A 27,821-nucleotide genomic window follows, 5' to 3' on the forward strand; every position below is an offset into this window, starting at 1 on the left:
CTTTATTGTTGAACTATGATACTAATTAAAAAAAACCATGACCTCACAGTCTAGCTTGTCTCTCTGGTTGGAACCTTCCTCCTGGCACTGGTTGCATCTACCGTTGTCCTTATCCATTAGTGGAACGTATTGTAGTTGTTGCAATTACCTTTGGTGCTTAGACATATATGTACTGCTCAGTGGTGTTATTTGACAGCTTCATTTAGTTATCTTGTTTCCTCAGTTGAGGCTATGAACTCTTATTAGACTTCAGAAATTATCTCTAGGGCTTCCCTGGTGGCGCAGTGGTTGAGAGTCCGCCTGCCGATGCAGGGGACATGGGTTCGTGCCCGGGTTCGTGCCCCGGTCCGGGAAGATCCCACATGCCACGGAGCGGCTGGGCCCGTGAGCCATGGCCGCTGAGCCTGCGTGTCTGGAGCCTGTGCTCCACAACAGGAGAGGCCACAACAGTGAGAGGCCCGCGTACTGCAAAAAAAAAAAACAAAAACAGAAATTATCTCTAATATCTTTTCATGCTCCCAGTGATGTGCAAGAGAAAGTTAGTGTAAATATTTGTATGACCAATTTGTTGAAACTTTTGTTAAGTTTGGAAAATTCTTTAAGGAGTTTTTGTACTGTTAGAATATGGCATGTTTTTGTTTACTAAATGTTTTTAAATGACTGTGCAGCTGTGATTTTGAATATTTCATTTTCTAAATATAACTAAATTCAGATACAGTTTGACACTTAATTTTAAAAGTAATTACTACTTAGCAGTTCCGAAAACGAAGGAGAAACAAACATAGGGTGTACTCGTTTAGATGGCACTTTTGAGAGTCTGCAGTAGCCAGACAAGTCAGAAAATGCTAAAATAAAAATTATTACAATGCTTTGGAGAGAAGGAAGAACAGGGTGGTGCTATGAGCAGATTTGGAGGGAGATTTTAATAGTTTTATCTGATTTTTTTTTTTGAGTAAACTAAAATGTGGCTTCCTAAAGTTTTTTTCCACAGATATATTCCATTGGAACTTGGGGGAAAATTGGCATTTTCAGATCATCTGATATCTTTTTTTGTGTGTGTGTGGTATGCGGGCCTCTCACTGTTGTGGCCGCTCCCATTGTGGAGCACAGGCTCCTGACGTGCAGGCCCAGCGGCCATGGCTCACGAGCCCAGCCACTCCGTGGCATGTGGGATCTTCTCGGACCGGGGCACGAACCCTTGTCCTCCTGCATCGGCAGGCGGACTCTCAACCACTGCGCCACCAGGGAAGCCCCATCTGATATCTTTTATTGTCACTACTTATTTTATCAATAAAGGAATTAACTAGTTACCACATACCAGGTCATTCTATTTTTGATCCTATCAGTTTCTTCTTAAGAATGTTTCATACATCATGCATAAACATGAGTAAACAATATAAATTGTAAATTTTCTTCTGGTCTTATTTTCTGTACTGTGCAAGGCGGTGGCTGTAAATAAAAAGGTGATGATTCTTCCTCTCTGCCTCTGGACATACAAAAATGAAAATTACAATCCGTTAAGCATTTAATAGGTAGTGGTAAAACCACAAACAAACCCTTAGACCAAAGGATAATTGCTTTAAATGGACCCATATACAAAGTACTGTGGGAGCATGAGAGGGCCACCCAAGTCTCAATTCAAATGGCTCAGGAAAGGCTTCATAGTAACTTTAAATGAAAATGTGAAGGATGTTTGCTAAGCAGATGATCAGAGAAGTTATGGACAGAAGGAACTTGTATTATTGCTTGGTCTTACATCTTGTTTTTTTCACGTTAATTATACTGCTGCAAAATTATTCACTTATATCTGGATATGAAGTTTATTAATAGTAGTAACAGCCCCAAAATATGTATTAAGGACTTAGAACAGAGTTGGGAACTTTTCTAGAACCTGTAGATATAACAGTAAAGTAGATGGACAAAGGCCATGCTCTCGTGGAGCTTAGATTCTAATTTAGGGAAACAGAAAAGTAACTGTTAATGCTAATGTATTGATGATGATAAAACAGGGTAGCAGTATATAATAGAGTCTAACTTGGGATGCAGAGGAAACACTATTCTAAGTATTTTCCACATATGAACTCATTTAATCCTTAAAATAACCTCATGAAGTAGATTGCATTATATTATCCATATTTTATAGATGTAGAATCAGAGGTATAGGAAGTTTAACTAACTTGCCCTAGAGCTAGTAAATGATGGAGCTAAGATTCTAACCTAGGTGTCTGGCTCCAGCATCATGAACAGTGTGGTGTACTGACCTGGGTAAGGGTTTGTTGAGTGAATGGATCCTTAGTTTCCAAATATTTCAAGGTTAACTTTTGGCATGTAATCCTGGATTTTTAAATACGTAATTTATACTTTGTTTTCACAATTTATGAAGACCTCAATATCTAATTACTGTTAACATTGCTTTCTAGATGTTTTTGTCATCAGGTGATGTCATAGTATTAGGTTGTGCCTCAGTTATCAGATACAAACGCTAACATGATTTGTAAATCTACAACTACAGCATAGAAATAACTGCCCTGAATTGTTATCCCTTTTGTTGATAGTTAATCTGTACAAATAGTATAGTAATTTTAACATCACAGGGCAAGGCTATTTAAATTTGTAGGTTATATTTTACAGAAACTAAATATTAAGACTTGGAGTATGGAAGACAGATGAAAAATATGCTAAAAATAAACTTGTTACAAAGCTTCTGGCTGGGTAAACAAGTATGAAATAAATCCACGGTCCCTTGTCTGCAAATCAGGAGTCCAGTAAGCCCTGAAAACTAAGAAGTGTTTTAACAAGTTGGCCAAACCTAACCCTAACTAACTAAGACAGTCACTTTTATTGTTTATCTGAATATTTGTATATTTTGCTGCAGAAATGTTTGTACGTGATGTACTGGAAGTGTTCTGCCATACGCTGTATATGTACCATATTACCCTTCTAAACTCCAAAGGTTTTGAAGTCAGGAACACAGCTTTCTCCAAAATTGTGGAGCTAACTGCAGACCTTTGAGTTTTACAGGTATCATCCACATTTAGAAATGGAATACACTTTGAAATGTCGAAGTAACCTAAGCCTTATCTTCAGTTTCTTAAGTACATTCATATTTAACTGCTTTAAAACATACATGACATAAATGAATACCTAAATTTTATTAACCTAGTTATAGGCAGCTCAATATAGTATGATAATAGTTCAGAGCTTTTATATTATTTATCTTCTGTGATTAAAGGCAACTCATGCTATCAGATAGATACTTTAAATGAGGAATGAGAACCGCAACAACTTTTTAAATTTTTCTCAGTATTTCCGTGGAATATTAACACCTCTAAATTAATTTTAATTCTGCTAGTATGTATTAGGCGTATACATACTCCCTGCTTGTGATGCTAATGTAACAAAGGTGAATAAGGCAGAGACCTTCCCTTAAGGAGGCCACTGATGCTTTCCTGTCTCTGAGAGACTTATTGTCACCGTTCCATGATATCCTCATGATATCAATCAGAGGAACATGGATTAATTAATCCATTCAACAAATAAGCATCTACTAATTGCCAGGCACAGTTCTAGATACATTATTGAACAAAACAAACAAACAAAAATCCTACCTTTTTATAATTTAACATTTTGGTGACCCTGAGAATTCCACCTAGGCATGGAGAGCATGTTTGATCTGCTCCAGTATACAGTGTTTCATCAGACTCCTTTATTCAGTTGTACACTTTTCATTTCCAAGTCAACTGGTGATCATTTGTAGTTTATAGTTTCTCCATATGTATATAAAGATACCTCCATACACATGCCTGCATATGCAGACACTCTACCTGACTTGATAGGATTATTTTGGTAACTTAAGTGAAATGTATTGATAGTAAAACCTACAAGTTTTCAAATACTGTTAGGTAGTATCCAGTATATTATTTTGAGGCTCTGAAAGATTAAATATGATTCCATATTATTTAATTTTTCATGTTCTTGCCAGAAAACTTTAGTCTTTAATATCCTATCAGGTCCACCATAGTGATTTCTTTCTGGATCGTACCTGGGTCAGAATTAGAGTTCTTGGCCCTATCCCTGACTTGTTGTGGAAAGTTGCATAAATTAATGTGTCTCACATATAAATCAGTTAACTAATGGTAGATTAATTGCGGTAGATGCAAATAATGATAGATATAATGTAGGATTTTTAAAATGTGATGTAAGTTTTACTATAGAAATAATACCAGAAAGGACTACCATTTGTGATAAAAGCAATGACATTCTTATTTCCTTTTACAAAGACCTATTGATGCAGCACATCTCTTTATTTGCATATATAGTGCTTTATTCCTACAATGTTGTAAAAGGTAAAATAATTACAGTAGATTTTTTAAAAGTAAATCTGGTATTAGATTAATAAAAGTATCTGTTGTGGTTTTGGTAGTACCTATGTATATATGTGTTTATGTATACATTTATGAGCTTTATAGAAATTTATTTAGGTCTGGGGGAAACAATTCAATGGTTAGTATTTCTCAAACATTAATATATAAACATTGATCCCAGAAGCACATAGGTGACTAGCTATTTGTTTATGGTTATTTTATGATATCTTCATGTAAGGTCGGGGAAATCTGTTTTGAGAGAAAAAAATATAATGTTGGATGAAATTCTCTTATCTTAAGTTTCTTCTCCTTGCTAGTATTGAAAGTGAAAATTGAAACTTATGGGTTACTCCTATTTTTAACTACCTTTTTATGTGTGAGTGATTTCATATCATTCACTTGGGAACAATTTGAGCTTAAAGAGCTTTTCAGTAATCCACAGAAATCTCTACATTATCACTTTAGATTTTGAAATGTCATTGTTACTACTAGTTTGAACATGTAGGGGCAGTATAGTACTGTTTTTGTAAATCTCATCTGAATTTGTGGGTTTTTTAAATCTGTAAGTGTTCTTTGAGGAAATACAACTTATGTGTTACTTTTTAAGGGATGATTGGTGCTGTTTTATTAAGTTGGAACTATTCTTTCAATTCAGGTTCATATATATATATATAGTACAAAAGCTTTTATATTATAGAAGCTCATGGCCCTGATTTATATTTGAAGTCAAGGAATACGTTAAGCTAGTTAACAGGGAAAATGCATTCTTACAGTTAGACAATAAAAACGAGGACAAGTGGATTCATGGAAATGCTAAAATCAGTGCAATTTTGCTTTTATTCATTCTGTACCAACCTTTCAAAATGAATGTTTAATCATGAGAATTTTAAAAATTTAGTCTTAATTTTTCAACCTGACAAGAGATTCCTAAACAGTCTTATTTTAAGATTCTTTAATTGGTAAATAATTCTTCTAGTATCAAAATGATTAAGGGTTTTTACAAAATTTATGATTGCCTTTTTTTTCCACTTAAAGTGATGTACACTTAATAAAAAAACAACTGATCAGTTATCTCTTCTATCCATTCCATCTATTTATTCAATCTATTCAACAACTTCTATGAACCAAGGACTACTTTAGACATTTGGAGTACAGTAGTGAATGAAACAGACCCACATCTTTGCCCTTGTGGAGTTTATGTCAGGATGGCAGACTGCTTAAGAACATAGAGATAGAGTCAGTTAGACCTGAGGTTAAGTTTTTAGCTCCATCACTTACTAAACCACCTCTGTAGGATGGCAATAATAGTACTACCTACTTCACAGGATAGTTTTATGGGTAAAATGAAATAACATAGAGAAAGTATGGTTATATAATAAGAACTTAGTAACTGTTATGAAGTCCACATAAGACTTATTTAGATGTGTTGGTAAAAATATAATTAATTCTCCTCATATAATAGTACTTATTTCTTTCACTTACGGTTAGTATTTTGAATATTTTTTCATTTTTACTTTCTTCAGATTGTGAGAGAAAATGCATAACACCAATTTTGATAGTCATTTTTCTTAAAGTTTCCTGATTGACTGTTAATCTCTAAATGGAAAGATACTGCACATAAAAAATTAATGTGATTTGGATCTTCTTGCATTATATAGAGTCATTCAGTGTGACTCTCATGTATATAAAAATTAACCCCAATATGTCTTCCTGAATTAAGAAAGTAACATGTGCCACTTAGTATTTTGTTTGGAGTTTCTCTGTTCAGAATAAATGTGTTGGCTTCAAATACCATTAAATTTTTAGAAATTAAATTGCTATATAAGAATTAAAAACATAGTTTGTTGATTCACATATTATGTTAGCAGCTAAAATGTCTAGGAAATAGTTTTCATTATGATTCTTAAATTTTGACGCCATTTCTTTCCCTAAATTAGGCCCCAAAATGAGTTAATTAAGAAATGGAACGTAACTTGTTAACATCTTTGAAAACTAGCTTGTCCAAATGGCACCTGGTATATTATTACCATATAGGAGTTGAGACTTAAAACATTTAAAGAATTGATTCACAAGTCTTAACAAAAGTACTCAGAAATTTAGATCCTTCTTGGGTACCCTGTACTACTCTTGGTTCTTTTTATTTTTTAATTATGTGGAAGACCCATGTTTAACACACACGTGCGTGCACAGGCACAAGCACACATCCCCCACATACAAACAAATAAAATTCTCATCACCACCCCCAACCCCCGTTTAACAGCTTATCTGCTGTGTTCATGGGACAACCGCTTCATTGAGGGGAAGTCGTTGTTCTGCCGTTTTCGTATTAGCTTTGTTATCATGCAGGATTTTCAGCTGCTCACACTCATTACCATACAGCTGGTATGTAGAGAAGGAAGCAAGCAGAAGTTGTACTGTCTACAAGAATAAGAAGCTCTCTTGCAGATGGGGTGCTGGCAGATGGGGCATGTGTTTGAACAGGTTTTACTAATGACAGAGTGCATTAAAAATCATTCTGAGAAAGTCTAAGGTCAGTGCCATGAATTCAGAGCTTGAGAGGTTGTTCAGCTTTTTGTAGACCTTTTTAGAATATTAATTAACTCTAATGCAAATAAATAATAAATGGCCCAACCACAATGTCTTCCAAAATTTTTTTATCAGTTTTCCTTTTTTATTTTAGTATATTTTGTTTTTCTTTAATATAATTTAAAAAGCACTGTTAGCTAGTGTTTCTCATCATCTTGCACTATATTTTGTAGTCTTCAAATATATTTACTTAACATTCCAGAGTATGTTTATATACAAAAGTGTTTTGTATACATGCTTTGAAATGTATACATGTATACATTCTTTGAGCAATGTAATAACATTCCTCAGTTTTGATATATGAGAGTATTTATCAGAAGATGAAAACCAAAGAGGATTTGGAAATCCATATGTGTAGTATTGACTTCGTTGAAGATTAAGATGAGGTATGTTCTATCTGCATGCAAAATTAGAAGTGGGGCTTCCCAGGTGGCGCAGTGGTTGAGAGTCCGCCTGCTGATGCAGGGGACACGGGTTCGTGCCCCGGTCTGGGACGATCCCACATGCCGTGGAGCGGCTAGGCCCGTGAGCCATGGCTGCTGAGCCTGCGCGTCCGGAGCCTGTGCTCCGCAATGGGAGAGGCCACAACAGTGAGAGGCCCGCATACCGCAAAAAAAAAAAAAAAAAAAAAAAAAGTGAATGGTATGCCCCAAATGTATCTATTGTTAAAATTATTACTTGCATATGTTCCATATTCACAAAACCAAAATGAATAAAGTAGTAGTTGAAATATCTATCAATATATTTTTTAAGATATTTCAATGGGATCTTAGTTCTTTTGACCCTTTTCATTAAATGTAGTGTTTCTTGATATATCCTATCTCAATGGGAGATGGTGATAAAAAGCAGGTGAAGCAAAATAAAGCTAGGCAATTATATGTAAAAATGCAGTTTTCAATTTAATTTTAATGGAAATGGAACTCAGCCTGTTATTCTGTTCATAGGGATTAAGATATATATTGCCAAAGGTTTTTCTTAGTTATAATGCTTTTGGTAACTCTCAAAAACTTACATGCTGTAGATTTCCTGTCAGTAAAATTGAAGCACAAAAATGCTATCTGTTAGGTTAATACCTATGAATCAATAGAATACTTGGTAAGTGAGATCTGTAGGCAATGGTGTACGTTAAGTGTTGTTAAAACTGCATACTGCCTTTATCAGTAAAAGTTTATATTCTGTTGGGCATTTTTAAAGGTACAGGAAGTCCCAAACCAGGGTGGCTTTTAACAACAAAGATAGTTGCATTTTCATTGCATATCAAACTGTATATTTTCTTCCAATTTAATTCATACTTGACTTGTGTAACTGATAAATATGTAGAAAATTTTATTACTTTTCCCTGAGGGGGAAAACATATAAAATATTATAAGTAATAATATGTATAGTGCAATAGTAAATAAATAATAAATACGTGAAATGTATTGTTTACCTATTAATATTTTTCAGTTATTATTTCTGTACTTCTGTCATTGTAGATTAGAGTGTATCTCACATTCTTAATTATCTCATATAAATATTATTTATTGATACCCTGATATGTGCAAGAACTGTGTGAGGAGCTGAGATACAACAGGAATCAAAATAGATGTGGTCACTGCTTTTATGGAACTTACAGTCTAATGGTGAAGAGAGACAAATAATTAGTGTGCACACATTGTGACAACGTGTTGGGTTCAAGCACTGTGATTCACAGCTTTAAAATGAGGAGGAGGTGGCCTATACACGGTTAATTCCCATGTTTTTATCTTCAATCTAGACCTTTTTTTGAGCTCCAGAGCCAGTTGGAGCATGATATGAGTTGAGACCTGGATGTCTCAAAGACACCTCAAACCAAATAAGACTAAAAATGGAACTTGTGATCCTCCCTACTCTAGAAAACAAGCACCGACCTTGTTTAGTGTCCTCTGTCATCTTCCATCCAGTTGCATAAGTAAGAAACTTTGGTGTTCTTGTTAATAACTAACTCCTTCTCCTTTATTTCCCATGACCAGTCTGTCACCAAATCCTATGAGTTTTATGTCCTAAATATCTCCTAACTCTTCACTTCTGTCCGTCTGTAATGCACCTAGCTAGTCCAGGCCAACATTATCTCTTGCATGGTCTAATGGAATAGCTTCCTCCTCAGTCTCTCCACATCAACTCTCACTTACTTCCCCATTCTGCTCTTTTTTATTTTCTTCTTTTTAATTTTTACTGGAGTATAGTTGCTTTACAATGCTGTTAGTTTCTACTGTACGCAAAGTGAATCAGCTATACATATACATATATCTCCTCTTTTTTGGATTTCCTTCCCATTTAGGTCACCACAGAGCATTGAGTAGAGTTCCCTGAGCTATACTGCAGGTTCTCATTAGTTAGCTATTTTATACATAAGTGTATATATGTCAATCCAATTTCCCAATTCATCCCACCCCCCTTCCCCCTTGATAGCCATACGTCAGCCATACGTCTGTTCTCCACATCTGTCTCTATTTCTACTCCTCATTCTGTTCTTAACATTACATTCAGAATGATATTGCAAGAGGTATATCTGGGTCATGCCCTTCCCTTGACTGACTTTACTTTTCATTATTCTTATGGTAAAGACCAAAATCCTTTATGAGGTCTTGCATAAGCTGTCCCTTCTCTACTTCTCTAGCCTCATCTTGCACCTGCCATAATACCTTTATTCTGTGCACTGCAGCCCAATGGGTGCCCCTCCCCCGCCACAGCACAGCTTAGTCGTTCCTTTAGAGAAGAGAAGCATTCTCTGAACCCCCAAACTAGGTCAAAACCTTAACGTTATGCATTTTTCTAACGCTGTGTAGCGTATACTAGTTTCAGCTTTGCTCTGTTTTAATTGTTTATGCTTTCTCCCCTACTACACTGTGAACTCCAGTTATGAAGCTGAGACCATACTTAATTTAGCTTGTGTATAATAGGCAACCAAGTAAATGTTGAGTGAATGAGTGTCTGTGGGAGATTAAAATAACCATATAAATCTAAATTTGTTGTAATTGTGTATCCTACTTAGAATAAAGGTAATTAGAGATAGTTGAAACAAATTGTAGGATAGACTCATAGAGATATGCATGTATCAACAATGGTGTTTACTGCTAGAAAGTGATAACCACACATGGATCAAATTGACATTTCTTAAAGATGGACTGGCTCTTAGAAAAAGGTCATATGTGATGAAATTAAGAAACATGGCCAAAGTGATAATCACATATTGAAGAGTATGTTCTGTATGTACTCAGATGGAAAAATGCTGTGTGTGTGTGTGTGTATGTATATGCACACACACATACACATTACTTAGTTAATAAGTATTTTTAGGCTGTCTGCTAAATTAAGCTAAATTAAAAATCAAGTAGAAGTCATAATTCCCTGTTATAAGTGTTAAAATGTATACAATAACTTTTGCCTATCTGCTATAGCGTTCAGATCATTTTGGTAATGGTGAGAGACCCAGTAGCCTCTTTGAAAGGACCTTCCAGTGAAGACACTTTCGTTGTATTCTGTTCTCAGCTCTTTTTCATTATTTCACGTTTTGGGGAAATAAAGCATGGAATATAAAGAAATAAGGGTAGGAGATAGAAGTTCTTAGAGTATTTGGGAAAAGGAGGCAAAACCCATGTGTTGTTGTGAGCACCTTCCATCAGACTTTCTTCCACTCTGCCTACTGATGTCTGCTTAGCCTCAGTACATGTCCAAGATGCCATCATCTTGGAGCAGTTCTTCACCAAGTAAGCATTGGCAGTAGCGTGTTAACTCTTTGTCAAGTTGCTCTTAGTAAATTCCCACAAATAAAGTGTATCAGAGTACATAATTAGCTGCCTAGTTTGTCTTTTCTTTCTCTGTGTCTACTGTGAGTCTAACATAAATTTCATCCGTACATCACACATTTGCATACTGAAATAGCCCAGGAAGCATCCCAAAGATTTCTTAACTACCAATACTTCTTGCTATATATGTAGAAAACCCTATTTCATTTTCTATAAACTGGAGACCAAGATCTCCCTGTGGTTAAATTGCTGTTACCAACTCTATAGTTGTGTGACCTTGGAAAAGTTACTTAAACTCACTGTGCCTGTTCCTTATTTGTAAAATGGGTTAATAGTAGTACCTACTTCTTAGGGTTGTTAACAGTTTCAGTGAGTTAATATAAGTAAAGCACCTAGAAGAGTGCCTGGCATATAGTAAGTTCTCTTCCCTGTATATTTCATTTTCTTAAGAGATCATTTTTTTTAAGAGTTGATTATTCAAAGCTGAATAGTTTATAGTATCTTTGATAGTGAGCACTGAAGGAGCACTCAAGTCAGAATGACATCTAGTGTTTATTTTTCCTTTATTCTTTTGGTTTAAAATATTGCCATGTGTGACAACATTTATTTCTTCCTCTTTCTAGGTCTGTGTATTGTCGTATAAACTGAGCAATTTTATTTATCAGTTATATTGCTTTGTCATTTTTTTATTGATTTGTCTGTCCTTCCCTCTGAATTGGGGAGTTCTTCCAGAATAGAGACTACATCTTGCTCAATTTTGCATTCTTTTTTGCTTGGAGTCTGGCTTTCAGTAACCTTGGCTAAATATTTCTAGAATGTGGTAGGTCTAGATCTATAAAAATACAATGTTTGAGTCACTGTTTAGTTTTTTTCCACCTCTTGTTTCATTGTTCAGAAAATAGAGAACCATTATATGACTCAGGATTCATTTGGATGAGACTGATAATATTGAAATGAAATGTGGGGTTAGAAGCTCACCATAAATTTTTCTCACAGTAATTTCCTTTTCCTTTGCTACGTATATATAAACACACAGAGTGAACTTCACAAAGTTAAGGTCTTTGAAATAAATGAATTGGTGGGGAGTAAATTACACCTTGGCCTAACAAAATCTGTTTATTATAATTGTTCAGTAAAAGCTAGTTGAGTAAAAATATCTTAGAAGATACCATCTAATTTTAGTCTTGGTTTTTTACATTGTGATCATGATGATTAATATCACCTCATTCAACATCTCTGGAAAAAATTCTAAGTTCTTAATTTGCTGTTTTGTCTCCTGATAGAATAACTCTAAAGGAAAGGCTTAAAATGAAGAGGGGTGTGTGTGTTTCTGTGTGTGTGTGTCTGTCTTTATCCTAAGAGCTAACAAAATATTACAATTTTAAGAATATTCTAAACTTCAACATCTTTTTGCTAGCTTTAACTTTATATTCTTTGGTAGATTTAAGCTGTTCCTCATAGAATTTTTTTTTCATGTTGTAGAAGTTTGAACATGCATTGACTCAATAAAAATAAAATTTAGATTTAGTTTTTTGAAGTGGTCTCATACCACCATGTAACAGTTTCCAGCAGACCAGCTGTGTGCATAAAGCAGTTCTTAATTAAGTTGTATGCAAATTTGTTTAATAGTCAGCATGCCATCACTACATACCATGCTTTCATGCAACTGGTGGGGAAAGCCTGATATCCATCCTACAGAAAGAACTGTTTAGAGTCATGTATCAAGTGTGACAGACTTTCAAAGTTAATTTGTAAACATTTGGAGGCCTCAAGTATTTATAGGTAAATATTTTTTAAGTTATGTGCTAAATTTTAAAGAACTTTTTAATAAAGAAAATGAACTTATAAATAAAATATTTCTATTACAATAGTCTTGCCAAGATATCAAAGTACTCCTAGTCATTTGCAATCTTACAATTCATTGCAAATAAAAGACTACTGTAGATCAGATACTTTTTCAAATTAATAGTTATTTTGAAAATGTCTCCATGACAGACAAAATTATGTCAAACCCTACTCATGACTATTTCCAGCAATATTTCTTTGTACTCAGATTTTATTTACTGAATCTTCACAGTCTTTTGGAATCTCCTGAAAAGGTAGGAGATCATGTAAGTGTTATGCTAGTCATATAATTCTTGATAGTTTCAAAGTAAAGAATGCAGTTTGTTAAATTATAGGTACAGTAATTGCTTTAAAATGTAAATTGATGTTTCTCAAATGAATATTTAGAATCCTCCTTTTTATATGTAGTGGGGGCATGATTACTAGGTTCTTCCCTACTCACTTGACAGCTACATCAAACACTTGAATACTTAAAGAGCAGGCAAGCGACTCTAAAATAAGTAAAGGATTGATTAAAGATCACTATGATGTACACTTTCTAGAGGAAGAACCCAGTGTGATTTATGTTTCTTACTGACCTAGCACCAATGTGGAATAGGTACTTAATAAATGTTTTTAAGTAAGGGAAATAAGTTCAGGTTCACAGACCTTGATTCTTGACTGGAGTTTGAAGAGAATGGTTTAAGCTATCCCTTCTCATTTTGAATTCTTCTGGAAATTTTTTAAGATATTTGGAAAGAGATGTTATGTTTTAAAAAGTGCAGTAAGTTTGAATCTGGACTTTATGTGTCTGCTAGTCAAATATTTATAATTGAACATAATTATCAAAATCAGTAAGCCAACTAATAGAAGACCACAGAGTTGAGAATAACTTAGTATTTTAGGTTAACCAGGTCCTGGATGACAACATGCTAGTGAAAGTATACGTAAGAGTGTAACGGAGGCTGTACTAAACTTTAGTTGAAGGCTTTTTCCAACCTTAAGATTCAGTGATTATGTTCTGAATTCCTTTATGATTACAGAGAAGCAGTTTTAAAAAGTGTACCATGGGTAAAATCATTTCACCTCCAATAACTAAGGGTGACCATGTCTTTCACCATTGTAGACATTTGCTAAAGTAAAGCTGGCAGATGCATTAACAATCTACAGAGATCTGAGCCCAGTATGTCTCTCTTTCTCAAAAAGAGTAAATTATCAAATTTAAAGATAAAATCAGGGTATAGAAAGTGGAAGAGCAAGGAAATAGAGATGATATGGTAGATACCCTTTCATTCTTATAGAATGGAGTTACTAGATATAAAGGCTTTAGAATGGTGCTTGGTTCATGATACAGAATAATTAAGTATTACCTACTATTCCAATTCTCTTCCTTTTCCAAGTTTAAGAATCTTGGAATAGGTGCTAAGTTTGAGAATTAGTATGAGGTGACAAGTGATAAGGGAAATGGAAGAGTAATTGAACATGAAAGAGTTGAAAAGATTTTTATGCATTTTCTCTATATGTCTAATTTCAGCAAGTGAGAATTAATTACTTTGTGAGTGGTCTTCAATTTTATATACATTTTTTAAATATAAAAAATAATATTAAAACATATACACAGAAATTGTGTATTCTCGAAATCCTCGGAATCCTCTAATGGCTTCACATTGCACTAGAATTCCTTAAATCCTAACTCTTGACCGTGGCCAAGATCCTACATGATCTGGCCCTTGGTTACCTCTCCATCTTCATCTTGTACCAGTCACTTTACCTAGCCAGATTGGCCTTATTCTTGCTGAGTCTAGACTCTACTCCATTTTGACTTAAAGTTGTTTCCTGGGTAATACCTTTCAAAATTAGCTACAGTTCTCTACTACCCTCTGTTAACTACTTACTTCTTTCATAGTACCTACCCTGTTTTATTTCTCTCTTAGAGCTTAGCATTATATGAAATTATCTTTTTCATTTATTAGTTTATTTATTGTGTGTTTTACCCCACTCCAGAATACAAACTGTATGAGACTAGGGAGCTCATCTGCATTGTTTGCTACCTTATACCCAGTGCCTGGAACAGTTGTTAGCACATAATAAGGAATACTGGTTTATTGACAAGTTAAAAGAAAAAGAAGGAAAATCTCTTATTAAGCAATTTAGATGACCACTGTGCACATTTTTATATATTTATGTAGGCTTTTCCCCATCCATACACATGTGTGCGTGCACACACACACACTTAAATATACGTGTATATATTTTCGAAAGGACCATACTTTTTATCATGTGTTTGAATCTCACAACTCCTGCTTTACAGTAACCTTTCTCCTAGTTTTGTATATGGTGAACAGTTTCTGTGCCTTCAGAATGCTCTATACTGAAATCTATTCCTTAGCAGGAGGCTTTGAGTCTGGAGGCTGGAGGGGCAAGGCATGGGAAGAAAGGGCTGGGAGTGGAACAAGACAAAGTATTTCATTTTCCAAGCAAGCTGTGTTTTTGAATAGTAGAAGTCCGTTTGGCCACATGTTGGTGAGAATGAGTCAGGTATCCACCTTGGCCCTGAGTTACATTTTTTATTGTCTTTTCATAAAGTTTTTTGGTGAATATGACATTTGAATGTTTATTTAAGAACTCTCTTATATCTGTACCATCCCCCCTTATATTCAAGAGTACAACCTGCCTTTATATATGATTTCTGTATGAGTACCTTTGGAAACAGAAGGACCCCTTCATAGTCAGTGTTTGTAACTAAAATAAAAGGTCTGCAGTCTTCACACCCACACAGTAAAGTTCTTCTTGTACAGAAAGACACATATTAGCCCTAAAATGGAAGAATGAGTCATGGCAGGAAGTACTTTTGAAGAAACCATTACTAGTAAGTTAAAGGCTATTTTAACTGTAGTATTAAGTGTTTGAATTAGGAGATAATAATATTAAAAAGGTTATTCCCTAATGAGCCTTAGGGAGCCTAGTGACTGCTAGAAGTCTTATATTGTCAATCCTTCAAGTTAATGATTGTGGCATTTCCACATATATCTTAGGTCCACAGATGATAATTTCCTTCTATCTCCTCAACATCTACCAAACTTACGTCTTTTAAATTTAGAAGCAAGATCGTATGTTTTATGAAATCTCAGACTAGTTAAATGATTTCTCCATTTTCTGACTTCTTACACTACCCAATTTGGCACTTGATATCCAGTCAAATATTGTTCTCTATTAGTCTCTTGTCTTGCCAGTTGGATTTTAAGTATCTTAGGGGTGGAGGGTTATTGCAATGTTTTTATTTGACTTCAGTATCATTTTGCAGATAGTGGGTGATTTTTTCTTAATTGATTGATTTCATTTAAGCTAACTCTTTCTCTCAGTTTCTGTTACCTTTTCCCCAATTACCATGTCTTTGCCTCAGATTCCCAAGTGTAGCAGAAGCATAGTTACATAGACCTAGATATTCATTCCATGAACTGAATAAATAAAGATTTAGTTGTGGTTTGCATATTTCATTGATATTTGCAATTAATATGCATATATCGCAATATATATTTGCAAAATATAACACTTTTTTCCTTCTTTAGTAATGTCTGATTTTTTTAGCTGGACTTGAGCCCTCACAGAGCTAATGCAAATCAGTTAAAAGTAGTGAACCTGGGACCTGAGCCTACGCCTCTAAAATAACTGTATGACCCTGAGCAAGAAAATTCTCTACCTTACCTTTCTCACCTGTAAATAATAGTTATTATTTTATAGGGGCACCTCTGTGTTTTCACAATGACTCTGTGGCCTAGGTTGGTAAGGTAAATGGTATTACCACCACATTTAAGAGAAAACTGGAACTCATCATGGTCAAATAACCGCTACCGAGGTTAACACTCTAGTAATGGCGTAACTGTTGTTTAAACTCAGATTTCTCCGATTCCAAAACTTAGGTTCATTCCACAAATGAAGGAGAATTAGATTAGGTGATTTCCAAGATCCCTTCTAGTTCTACACTCAATGGCTTCCTGCTATTAGTGGTTTTTTTGTTGATTCAGTGGATATAACTTTTTTACTTCTTAGCCTTTATCTCTTTTCTCAAAACTTTTTAGTCATGACTAGTAGCTGGTATAAGAAATTAATTTCAGAATTTTAAGCAGTGCTTAAAATGAAAGGTTATTTTAATATTAAAATACAAGGTTGATATACCACATCTATAGGAAATTTTTCTCAAGCCAGGTAAATATATTTGAACATTACGAACAGCAGCAGTAAATATCCAGTTGGATAAAGAAAGAAGAGCAAATGTGGTTCTAAGCAATACATGGAAGGAAAATTGATTTCATTCTTTCTCCATGTTAATTAAATTCATTCCTGGGTCATATTTGCTGTTTTATTTTTCTTGAACTTAACCTTTTAAAAAATAGTTTCCCATGGTATTTTTCTTACTTTACTGAAGGGATTACTACAAAAAATTTATAATAAAAATTTGAGAGGAAACTCCTAGGTATGAATTCAAGATGCTTACTGGTAGTTTATTTTGGATTCTAAGCATGAGATTTAAAGATTAATTGCCTTCTAGATAATTCAGGATAAACTCCAGAGTGACTTACCAACTTTGTCAAATTATTGCAGATGTTGCTTGTCTACAAAGAAGTATTGTAAGTAATGTTTTGGTATGTGTAGTAAGTCTCTGACAGCTCTATAACAATATAAATTTTAGAAGCGCAAACAAACAGAGCTCCCATCTTCATTATTTTCTTGTGTGCCTGTGATAAATAGAACTCTTAACTTGCATTATTGTGTGAAATTCTGTATGTGTCTATATTTATTTATTGGTAGATACATATATTTGTGCGTGTTTATCAGATCAGTAATTTGGCCCAAATTAAGGGATGAAAAAAACCTTTATCTTGAATCAATATTGTAATTTGTGTCAAATCTTCAGGGGCTGCATTTTTATAAAGAAAGTTATAAATATTTTAAACATCAGGAATAAGAAAAAAATTTTAAGTACCACTCCTACAATCATAGTTATCTTAAAATTTTTTTAAACCAGTCTAAGCTGTGATAGTTTGATTTGCATTTTGATTTACTGAGGTTAGGATTTTGTATATTATTAGAAGCATCCCCCTCACTTCCCAACAAGTGTATTTTAAACAAAGTTGTTATATATTACAATATTTAGTGTTTGGGATATTTTCTAATGCAGTAGTATTTTAATATTTGTTTCCTTGGATGGTAATTTCAAACTAAATCTGGCTTACCTTGTTTCGTTTTACATATTCTCAAAAAATTTTTTGAACTAATTTCAGTGTGAGTTCTAAGAATCAGATGTGTATATGTATCACCCTATTCTCTGTCTTAAATTGAGCATAAATTCAATGGAGGAAGAAAAAGTTTTTTAAATTATGTACTATCCTGTGCCTGACACATAGTTGGTGTAAATAAATGCTTAATGAATGAATAAATGTGAAAATAGCTTATTGATCAATACTGCCACCTACTTGTATTAGGGAAAATGTAGGTGCTGGGCATACATCCTATTTTAATAGATAATACCTGTGATAGAACAGGTTTATTAACTTGCCAATTTCAGTTGTGAACCTTTTAATAAGAACTAGCACCCCAGAAACCTGATGACTGTGGGTTAGTGAGATTTCAAGTTTGTTTCAACCTCAACATGCTTGCCATTCCTTTCTTTGATGTTGAAATCCCAAACTGTCTCTAATCTAAATTCTGTGCTCAGGGCAAGACGGCTAACTGTGCTAGGTGGTTTTCTTAGTGTAACATCAGAGTAAAGAATGTTGTCATAATAGTAATGAAGAAAATCACTGATGTACAAATATAAACACATTATCCTACTATTATAAAATGGAAATAAAATTTTAAATGTTGGCAAAGTAATGCAAAGAACCAATAGTATTTATAGTATCATCAACTAATTATAATACAATAGTTGGACTTTTAGCACTAAGTATAATTTAGTACTAGTTATATATTTATGCTTTAGAAAAATGATGCCATGGTTGCTACTACTTGCTTGTATGGCCAGTGATTCAAAACTATTAATTATTTGTTATATATCATTTTTCTGCTATGTCTTAGAAAGCTGTGAACCTTTGAGTGGTAGGGGAGAGGGATGTATAAAAATTACAATGAGGTATGATAAGTGCAATGGAAGAATATATTTAAAATGGAAATAATGAACTCTGAGAGTCAAGGTGAGGAAAAGTACTCTATTAACGACTCCTTCCTCTGTCGACACCATGTATAAGATACATACTTCTCTGAAGACACATGATACATGAAGACTGTTTTACTGTTTGTATTTTTCTCACTATTTACATGTAGATTGTTTTTTGTATCTGCCCATAACCACAGCTTGCTCTTCTGAAAACGTAGTCATCCCCACCAATTGCTTAGAAAGAGCCGTTTCTCTTATACTAGCTCACAAGTTAATCGTTCTACTGCTACTGTTTCCCAGAGGCTTACACTCTGGGGCAGTACATCTTCATATCTTTGTGCTGTTTTTCAGTTTTCAAGCTACTGCCCTCGTGCATTGCTCATACACCTAGCTCAATGGAGTTGTGATGAAATGAGCACTGAGTCTGAATTAGCAGATAGGCTATGATCTAAGGACTTCATTGTTAGTCACTCCCTTACTAATAGATTTTCAGCAAGGTTTATAGCACGTCCGTCAGCACAAGAAATAATTCTTTATAGAATGGGAAATTCATTGCTTAGCTGATATTACATGAAGATTTAGTTTATTGTAGTGAAAATGATATTGAATACACTGAGATATTAATTCTAAAAATGTGGATGAGAAACACAAGTATTTTCTTAGCTATAATGATTAACTAGCTTTTTCAGTGAACTTAGTAGCTAACATTCTAGCATAAAGCATAAAATACTTTTTTTGGTAAACTTATTTAACATAGATTATGGACTGACCTCAGTTTTACAATGTTTCTGTCTACCACAGGGATAAGATAGATAAAGATTCACACACAAAGCCTTTTTCAGTCATATTAGTAAAAACCTTAAATCTCTGAATAAAGTTTTAAATGTTTGTATTTTAGCCAAGACTCCCAGAAACAGGAATTTGAGAATGATTTCATTTGCTTTGTTCATATATAGATTATGATGAAAATAATATAATAGATCACAATTTTCATTCCTAGTACTTTAGAGAATATTGAAAATCATTCATTTTTATTCTGTTAATTTGAAATCTACTTAGAGACTTGGTTGACTAGCTTTGCTTAAATTCTTTCTTCGCAATTCAAATTAACATTATAAACAAGATATTAGGGAGAATTGTTTAAATATTTGGAAAAATTAAGTCTTTGTGAGTATTTATAAGCATACACATTCTCACTTAAAGGATAAACAAACTAATGAAAATCATTTCCAAGTGGGAACCATGGTAGATGGGTGGGTGGGGGTGTTGGAGAGTCTTCTCAGTGTTTACTTTTTGCATATCATTTTGATTTTTGAGCCAGATAAATATTTTACCTGTTTAAAAATAAGATATGAATACACATACCTACATATAAACATACATTTGTGGGAATCAGGTTTTCCTGTAACTTCAAAGCCATACATAGGAGCCATATGACCAGAAGAGCATTCCGTTGAATGTACAAAGTTAAGATATTTTCTTCTTCAATTATCCTAGATTTTGAGACGGCATTCCTGGTTTATTAAAGTTGGTCGGTGTCCTCAACTGAGTAGACTTAATTTGAAAAGGTTAGTTCAACTAGAGGTAGGACATGATTTCAATTGAAGTCAAGGTATATACCAGTATGTGACTGGTAGGTAGTCTCTTTGTCCTCCTACAAGCTTTAGAGGAAATTTCAGGTGTTCATTTTACAATTAGTTTCTTCAGACAGCCCAGAATGGCGGGAGGGGGTATCCTTTTTTTTTTTTTTTTTTTTTTTTTTTTAAATCCTGCATGCTCTGAAACTCTAATAAAAGGGTTTATGGGTCTGTTCCTAACATTTGGGATTTTTTTTCCTAAGAGTAAGAGATTTCTTTTTAAAAGGAACTTTCCTTTGAAGTAAGCTAATTGTTTATTTAGAAAACTAACTTTTGCTGGGTACATGTACATATTGTTTCTGAGGGTAAGAATTAGTTTAAGAGCCAGGAAGGGGATTTTTTTTTTTTAAAGATAATATGTAGACTATAACTTCCAGGAGAAGACCCAAGATGTACATTTTCATAAAATTTTAGATTATCTTATTTATGTTTTAAAGTAAAAGACAGGAGGGAGACGCAAGAGGGAGGAGATATGGGGATATATGTATATGTATAGCTGATTCACTTTGTTATAAAGCAGAAACTAACACACCATTGTAAAGTAATTATACTCCAATAAAGATGTTTAAAAAAATATAAAGTAAAAGAGGTTATACTGACTTAATGTCTTAATTAAAAAGGTAAACATTTATTTTTAAAATTATACTACTTTATGCAGTATTTAGAATCATTTTTCTAACAAAAGCCATTTATTACCATAGCAGAGAGTATTAAAATGTAGTAAGTCAAAATAGTATTTCTTTTTTCCTGAAGAAACTTTTTAAGTACTTAAGTAACTATAGGCACACAGTTTGCTTGTAATAAAGAACATTAATGGGGAGGGTAGGAGTTAATTAACTAGGCCCTTAATAATGGGCCTTTCTAGTCCAAGGAATCTTATAATTGCCTCTGAAGCTGGTTTTGTAGCAAGTTGAGTGATGAAATATCTAGATTTGCGTAGTAGTCATTCTAAGAAAAAGGTTGCCTTCAGGCAAACTTTAGTACCTTTATTATTCTATAAAATAACTTTTTAATGATAAGCAGTACACATTGTGAAAGTAAGTTTAGAGGTAGAAATCCAGTGCCTCCTGTTTACTCAACAGTAAATGAACAAATAATTATAAGACTCTCCAATGAGCACAGTTTTTGCTCTCTTGGGAGAAACAGAACCTTTCAGCCAGACTTTATATACTTAGTTTGTTAATCATAAAAAGATATTCTCATGATTAGTAAGGATTGGCAGTGTGTGGTAATTTTCTTGAAGACTATGTTTTAAATGAATGGAATGGGAAAGCAAAGGGAATATTTACATTAAATCTTAATATAAGAAATATACAGATTGAAGTATAACTTATTACATAATTTCTGCAAACGTCGTATGCTCTAAACTGGTTTACCTTTTTGTAAATTGCCCCAAAGAATATCTAATTCCTCCCTTTGGAATTGCCCATTTTGGACTGTCCAAGCTACTTGAAAAACCTAATCCAGGACTGACTGTAATAGGGTAGCAGTTAGTGAAAATAGACTGCTTTGCTTCCGTTGGGAGGACCATATGAAAATATATTCCATTTTCAAAATGTTTCTGAAAGGACTTATTTGCGGAAACGATGCTTGCCATTTAAAACTCTTCAAAAATGCAGGTTTTACAAAATACAAAAATAACCTCCTGAAAGTTTGAAAGGGGAGAGAGGGGGCTGTGGTATGGGGGCGGTCTCCTTCGTTGCCCACCTCCTCCCTCTGTTCAGCGCGCTGTGTGCTTACGGGTTCCCTGGAGCGGATCACCATGTAATTGATGTGCAGTCTGCATTGCTGAATCCTGGACTGCACCATTCTGTGTTCAAGGGAAGATGTAATCTGATCCCTCTGCTGCTGAGGGAGGAATCTGTTCAGTCCAGGCTTTGACAGGGCATAGTCTCCTCCAATAATCTTCTCGGTTCTCTCTCATTATTCCCTTGAGTTCTCCTCAGTCAAGCTGCATGTATGTATGTGTGTCCCAAGAAGCGGTTTGATACTGAGCTGCATTTGCCTCTACTGTGGAGTTTTGTTGCCGGTTCTGCTCCCTAATCTTCCTTTTCTGACGTGCCTGAGCATGTCCACATTAGAATCTGTGACATACCTACCTGAAAAAGGTTTATATTGTCAGAGACTGCCAAGCAGCCGGACACACGGGGGCACAGAATCACTGAAGGGGAAAAATCCAGAAAATATGGGTTTCTACGGCACACTAAAAATGATTTTTTACAAAGTAAGTAAGCTGTTTTCTTCCTGTGTTGTATGATTGTGTGTGTGTGCCTGCCTGGGAAGGAAAATCTGTATCATCAGAGATGGCTGCAGTATCCTCTAATTTTGGTGGGTGGCTGGATGTCTGATATTCTGTTTTATATCATGAATGTAAGCAAATAATGGAAAGACAACATAAACTGGAAAAAGCTTTACATTTAAAATAAAATGTACATTTTAATGTGAGAATTTTCCTCTAAAAATATATTCAGACTTTAGAAATGTGGCTCCGTTAAATGCTGACCTGGAAATACTCTATCCTTAGTTAGCTTTTAGTGAACCTTTTGCCTGTAATTTTTCTATACCTTATATATAGGTTTTTCTTTTTTCTTTAGTTACCTCTCTTAAAGTCTAGAATTGCTAGAATATTGGGGATTTATATTTAAAGAGGTTATATTTACTTTCGGTACCCTTTCAAAATTGCAGGATTGATTTTTGGTTCTAAAGTCGGTATTTTCAGTAAACAATATAATATTTAAAAGACATATAGTCATACAGAAAGTGCTTTATTTTATAAAATATTCTAAATTTAAAAATCCTTTCACAGCAGTTCCCTTGATATGAATTTCAGGCATTTTTATTCATTGAAGGGATTTCTAAGATGGAAATAAAGTTTGCTTTAGTGGCAAATGGCATTTGCACCAATGTATTTACCAGATATCCAGGGAAGTTCTGAAAGCCAGTATTACAAACTTAATTACAGTGAATATCAAAGTTTATCATAACAACTTTGAAAATGAGGGTTTGTGGAAGTTATAAAAAAATAGATTTTTAAGGTAATCTGTACTGACTGACCTTCCTGATGGATACATTTGTGTGTATGTGTACATGTGTGTCTATAATTTATATATATGCAAGCATGTGGCTACCTATGTATTAAAGTATTTATTTTTGCCTTTTATTAAAATTATTTGGAGAAAGAAAATAATGGGTTTTGAGAGGAATCACTTTAAAACAATGTTATGAGCACAGAAACTTCTGAAGGGTTGAAATAAGACCAATTCCGTTTCTGTCGGTATTTCATGAACTAAGGTATAAATTGTGGATGAGCTTGTCGTATGCTCACCTCTTGCCTCTAACGTTGTAAGATTATCCCTGTGTTTTAGAATACTTTCTTCATGATGATAAAAACAGTCTTTATTACCCAGAGTGTGGTTCAAAAAGCTTTTAGTCTTGTTGCTTCTCTCTGGTATTTACAGTGTGGCATGCTGTGTTATGACGTTCCCATGTGAGGAATAGGTAAGAAAATAAGGCTGCTGCAAAGCAAGGGTTTTCACCTTATTACAAAAATGAGGGTAACTTTCTATCACTCTGGGATTCCCCCGCTTCCATCATTTTCAATGATACAGTAATTAATTAGCAGACACAAATCTTAGAGGGGTTGCTGAAATAGAGAAAGTTGAATCTTCTCAGATCTTATTTTATAGTTTTATAACATATCTATAGTAAGATGACCTCAGTTAACCAATAGTAAAATATAAAAATATATATATTTCAATATTGATGATGACAAAATATAATTCTGAATATATTTACAATATTACATACCTATATAGCATAATAAAATACTTTAAAACTACAGATGTCGGGTATACCTTACAAAGATGCATAACTCATTCTTTTTAAATCTTTCTGTTTTTCTTGTTGGTTTTCAAGTTAGAATATTTTGTCCTGAGTGAGTATCTGTCAGTAGAGCTATGTATTCTGTGTAAAATATCAATTGATGGCTTTTTTCCTACCGTTACTATACCATCTCCAGATTTCCCTCTTATTATGGACTTACTTATTTGTACTGTCTTCATTGCCCATATTCATTGCTTTATGCCTTATCATAATTACTTTTCAAGAGCATTTTATTTACATTATTTTCCTTACCCTTTTATAATAATGTGTTTTAAATTCAGTGACTATTACTTCCATTCTGATTTTGAAATTTTGAATTTGTTGTTTATCTTTCTTAAAATACGTTTTTAAAGGAAAATGTAAATCACTAAGAACAGTATATTAAATATGGTTCTTTTCTGTGTGGGTTAACATGACGTGTTCCTCTGTGTTGGTTCTTAAACTAGAAAATGTGAAAGGTATAGTACTCTCAAGGAATATATACGATGGATATCAATTTTTAAATCACCATACACTGTTCTTCTGGACAAATATTAGGGGGGAAAATTCACCTTTCCAGTCTTGTAAAGAGTAAAACAAAGTAGAACTAATAGAAGAAAGTATGAAACATTTATTTTCTATATTAATTAACTATGCCTAATTAACATTGAGGGCATTTGAAAACTTAAGAATTTTTTCAGTATTACTGATGCTAACATTAAGATTTGATAGTTGGACAGGTGATTTTTTTTAAACATATCTCATTTGTTTTACCTTATAGATGAAAAGAAAGTTGGACCATGGTTCTGAGGTCCGCTCTTTTTCTTTGGGAAAGAAACCATGCAAAGTCTCAGAATATACAAGGTAATATTAAGTATAATAATTCATTCTCTCATGATTCTCATGTTTCTTTAAAGAGTTGATGATTCTGTCACTAATGCTGTTGACTGTTTTAACACATTTTGAGATCACTGAAAGTTGAGAAACATACATTTTAAATAAGGAGAAGAATGACTGCCACTGTGGCTTTATATTACTAATACATTGAAGTAAGACACAAGCAGAAGTTCTCTTATCTACAAAATTTTTAAATCATAATTTTTAAGGAATTCTAAAAAGTAAATCGTAAAATATGGATATGAGCAAATGTATCTTGTTACTATAGCAACAGCTGTTCTAGGGTGGATAGTTATATATGCATAACTGAAGATACATTTGTTAGCAGTGAAATAGACCACACAATTACTAACTGAATCTTATTTCATGAGATTACTATGTTAGAAACTCCCTTTATTTGCTTCGTAAGTCTTATGTTTTTAACACATACATTTCCACACCAGTAGAATAGTTTCCATAACAACTAAATACAACTGTACTCTTGTTTCCTGCACCATTCCATCATTTTTGGATTTTGCATCAGTATAAAACTTTTCCCACTCTCACGCTAATTAGGCTAACTTAAGCACAATATCTATTACCCAGCTAATTAAAAATGGCTTTGGATGTCATTTGGAATGTGGTATTTTAAAATTTAAATGACAAAAGCATCTTAAGGGTTTTATGGGGGGTCTTTTTTGCATAATTGTCACTTCTTCAAATAACTGATTGAAAGTTATAGAAACCATAAGAACTTCATTATGGTGACATTTCTTTTTTTTCCCCTCAATATTTTGATTTAGATTTATTTTTACTCTTTAAGGTACAATAAAATTAACATTGCTCAGACATAAGTTTATGTGATTGAACATTGTTACAGATTGCATCTCTTTTTTCCAGGGAACCAGTTTATACTTTTACTTCATTCAGTTGTGGAAAATATTTCTTTCAGATGCTCTTTGGTGAAACTTAGAAATCATAATAATTAGAGTAGTTTTATATACAAAAATGATACAAAAGAGAAAAATAAAGCTATTTCTTGGTTACTCAGGAAATGCTTTTTGTGTGATGATCCCATGTTAATTGTTCCCTTCCTCCCTCTTATGTAGGCTTTGCCTTTTGAAAATTTCACTGTGTTTTGGCACTTCCGCCAGAGGGTGTGGAGTGATAGACAAGTGAAACTATTCACTTCATTTTTGTTTTTTTTCTTCTAATCTTGATAAACTGTTTCTTGGATGAGAAAGTTGAGTTTAATGTTTAAAATGTGCTGTTTTTTTTAATGTATAGATTTCAGTTAACCATATAATTTTGGTCTTCAATTAATATGGCTAATGCCAGGGCAAAAGTATTAAATGGTTCAGTTGTTTTTCAGGCAGTTTATAAATGACTGCTGAATTTTTACCACAGAACACATTTTAGTAAAATTTTTCTTTAGTTGCCGACTTTTTTATTGAGAAAGTACCTGCAAAGGTGAAAGTTTTATTTTTAGCCTTTTAACACACAGTCTTACTAAAGCAAACCAGACAGCATATTGATTGCCGTGTCTTTTTGGAGACTTGATCAGTGTATTTTTGATGTTCTTTAATTTTGTTGAAAGATTTTCTAATAATAAGATGAAACTATGATTTTTCATCATTTTTGTTAGAAAATTTAAGTTATAATCACATCCTATTTCATTTCAGAGAAGAAAATAGAGCTTACCTTTGAAATTTGATAAAAGAAAAATAGATTTAGTTGTTGAATGTTAGAGACCATCTTAGATGTATAATGCTAAAAGATTTAAAGGTGGTAGATATGAAGATTTTTCTGTATTATCTGGTGACTGAGATGCATTTTTAAGCAAATAATGAGATATGCTGGATAAAAAAGAATTGGAGTTGTTTCATTAGTAATTTTTCAGAGCTTGATAGTTACCTGTTAGGATATAATTTATACGTTCTTTGGATTTAAAACACTTTACTGTCATAGCTCAATAAAATGAAGATTATTTTACAAACACGGTTTTGTTACCTGCATCTTCCTGCTCCTTTTTTTCCACGTGTCTCTAAGATAGAGATGTTCAGTACTTACCTCGAGTTTAACTAATTTAATTAGGCATTGAAATTAGAAAGCAAAGTTTAATATACTAATAACATAGTTCTAACTACTTTTTCTGCTATTAGGCATTTTTAGGAGAGTTGAACAATTTTAGAGATAGATCATCTCTTATTTTACTAGTGGCAGAATTAATTGAATTTCAGGTTTGTGGTGTTTTTTTTTTTTTAACTGTCTCAAAATTTAAATTATTGGCTAAAAGTATTTAGCCAAAATGATCTCATTTTACAGTATTTAATTTTGCATATAATAAAATAAGTTCTACCTACCTACCTGTTTGAGTAAACACATTTCTAATCAAGGCTTATTCCTGTTAAATATTATTTAGACTAAGCTTAATCATAGCAATAGAAATTAGAGAGGAATAGACAAATATTATAAATAACTTAGAAGGCATCTGGGGCAAACTTAAGGAATAATGTGACTAGTGAAATGTCTAAAACATTGAACAGACTACTGCTACATATGATTTTTTTAAAGCATTAATAATCTCACACCCCTTTTTGTGAAAGAAATTTAAACTTTTGTTTAATTATGATGCTGAAGACCAGACATAGGCAAGTGGAACCTGAATCTTCTAAGCAAATATTTTAACATTATTTGTATGTTACCAACAACTTACAGTTTTGCCATAGAGATTCTGTCATTTGGTTGCAAT

General features: G+C 33.5%; 1 protein-coding gene across 5 annotated transcripts in view; it reads left to right on the forward strand.

The window, feature by feature from the left end:
• Positions 1 to 27,821, forward strand: part of FBXW7 (F-box and WD repeat domain containing 7) — a 205,753-nt gene that overhangs the window by 150,906 nt on the left and 27,026 nt on the right. For 4 of the 5 annotated variants that reach the window (XM_067736658.1, XM_067736659.1, XM_067736660.1 and 1 more), the window contains one exon: positions 24,975 to 25,057. In XM_067736658.1, coding sequence (XP_067592759.1) covers positions 24,975 to 25,057 — 83 coding nt within the window. Of the gene's footprint in view, positions 1 to 22,109; positions 22,557 to 24,974; positions 25,058 to 27,821 lie in introns of those variants that run through there. The other variant, XM_067736661.1, reaches the window with a different exon arrangement.

The sequence above is a fragment of the Pseudorca crassidens genome, chromosome 4 (genome assembly GCF_039906515.1).
Source record: "Pseudorca crassidens isolate mPseCra1 chromosome 4, mPseCra1.hap1, whole genome shotgun sequence".
In the NCBI taxonomy this organism is placed as follows: Eukaryota; Metazoa; Chordata; class Mammalia; order Artiodactyla; family Delphinidae; genus Pseudorca; species Pseudorca crassidens.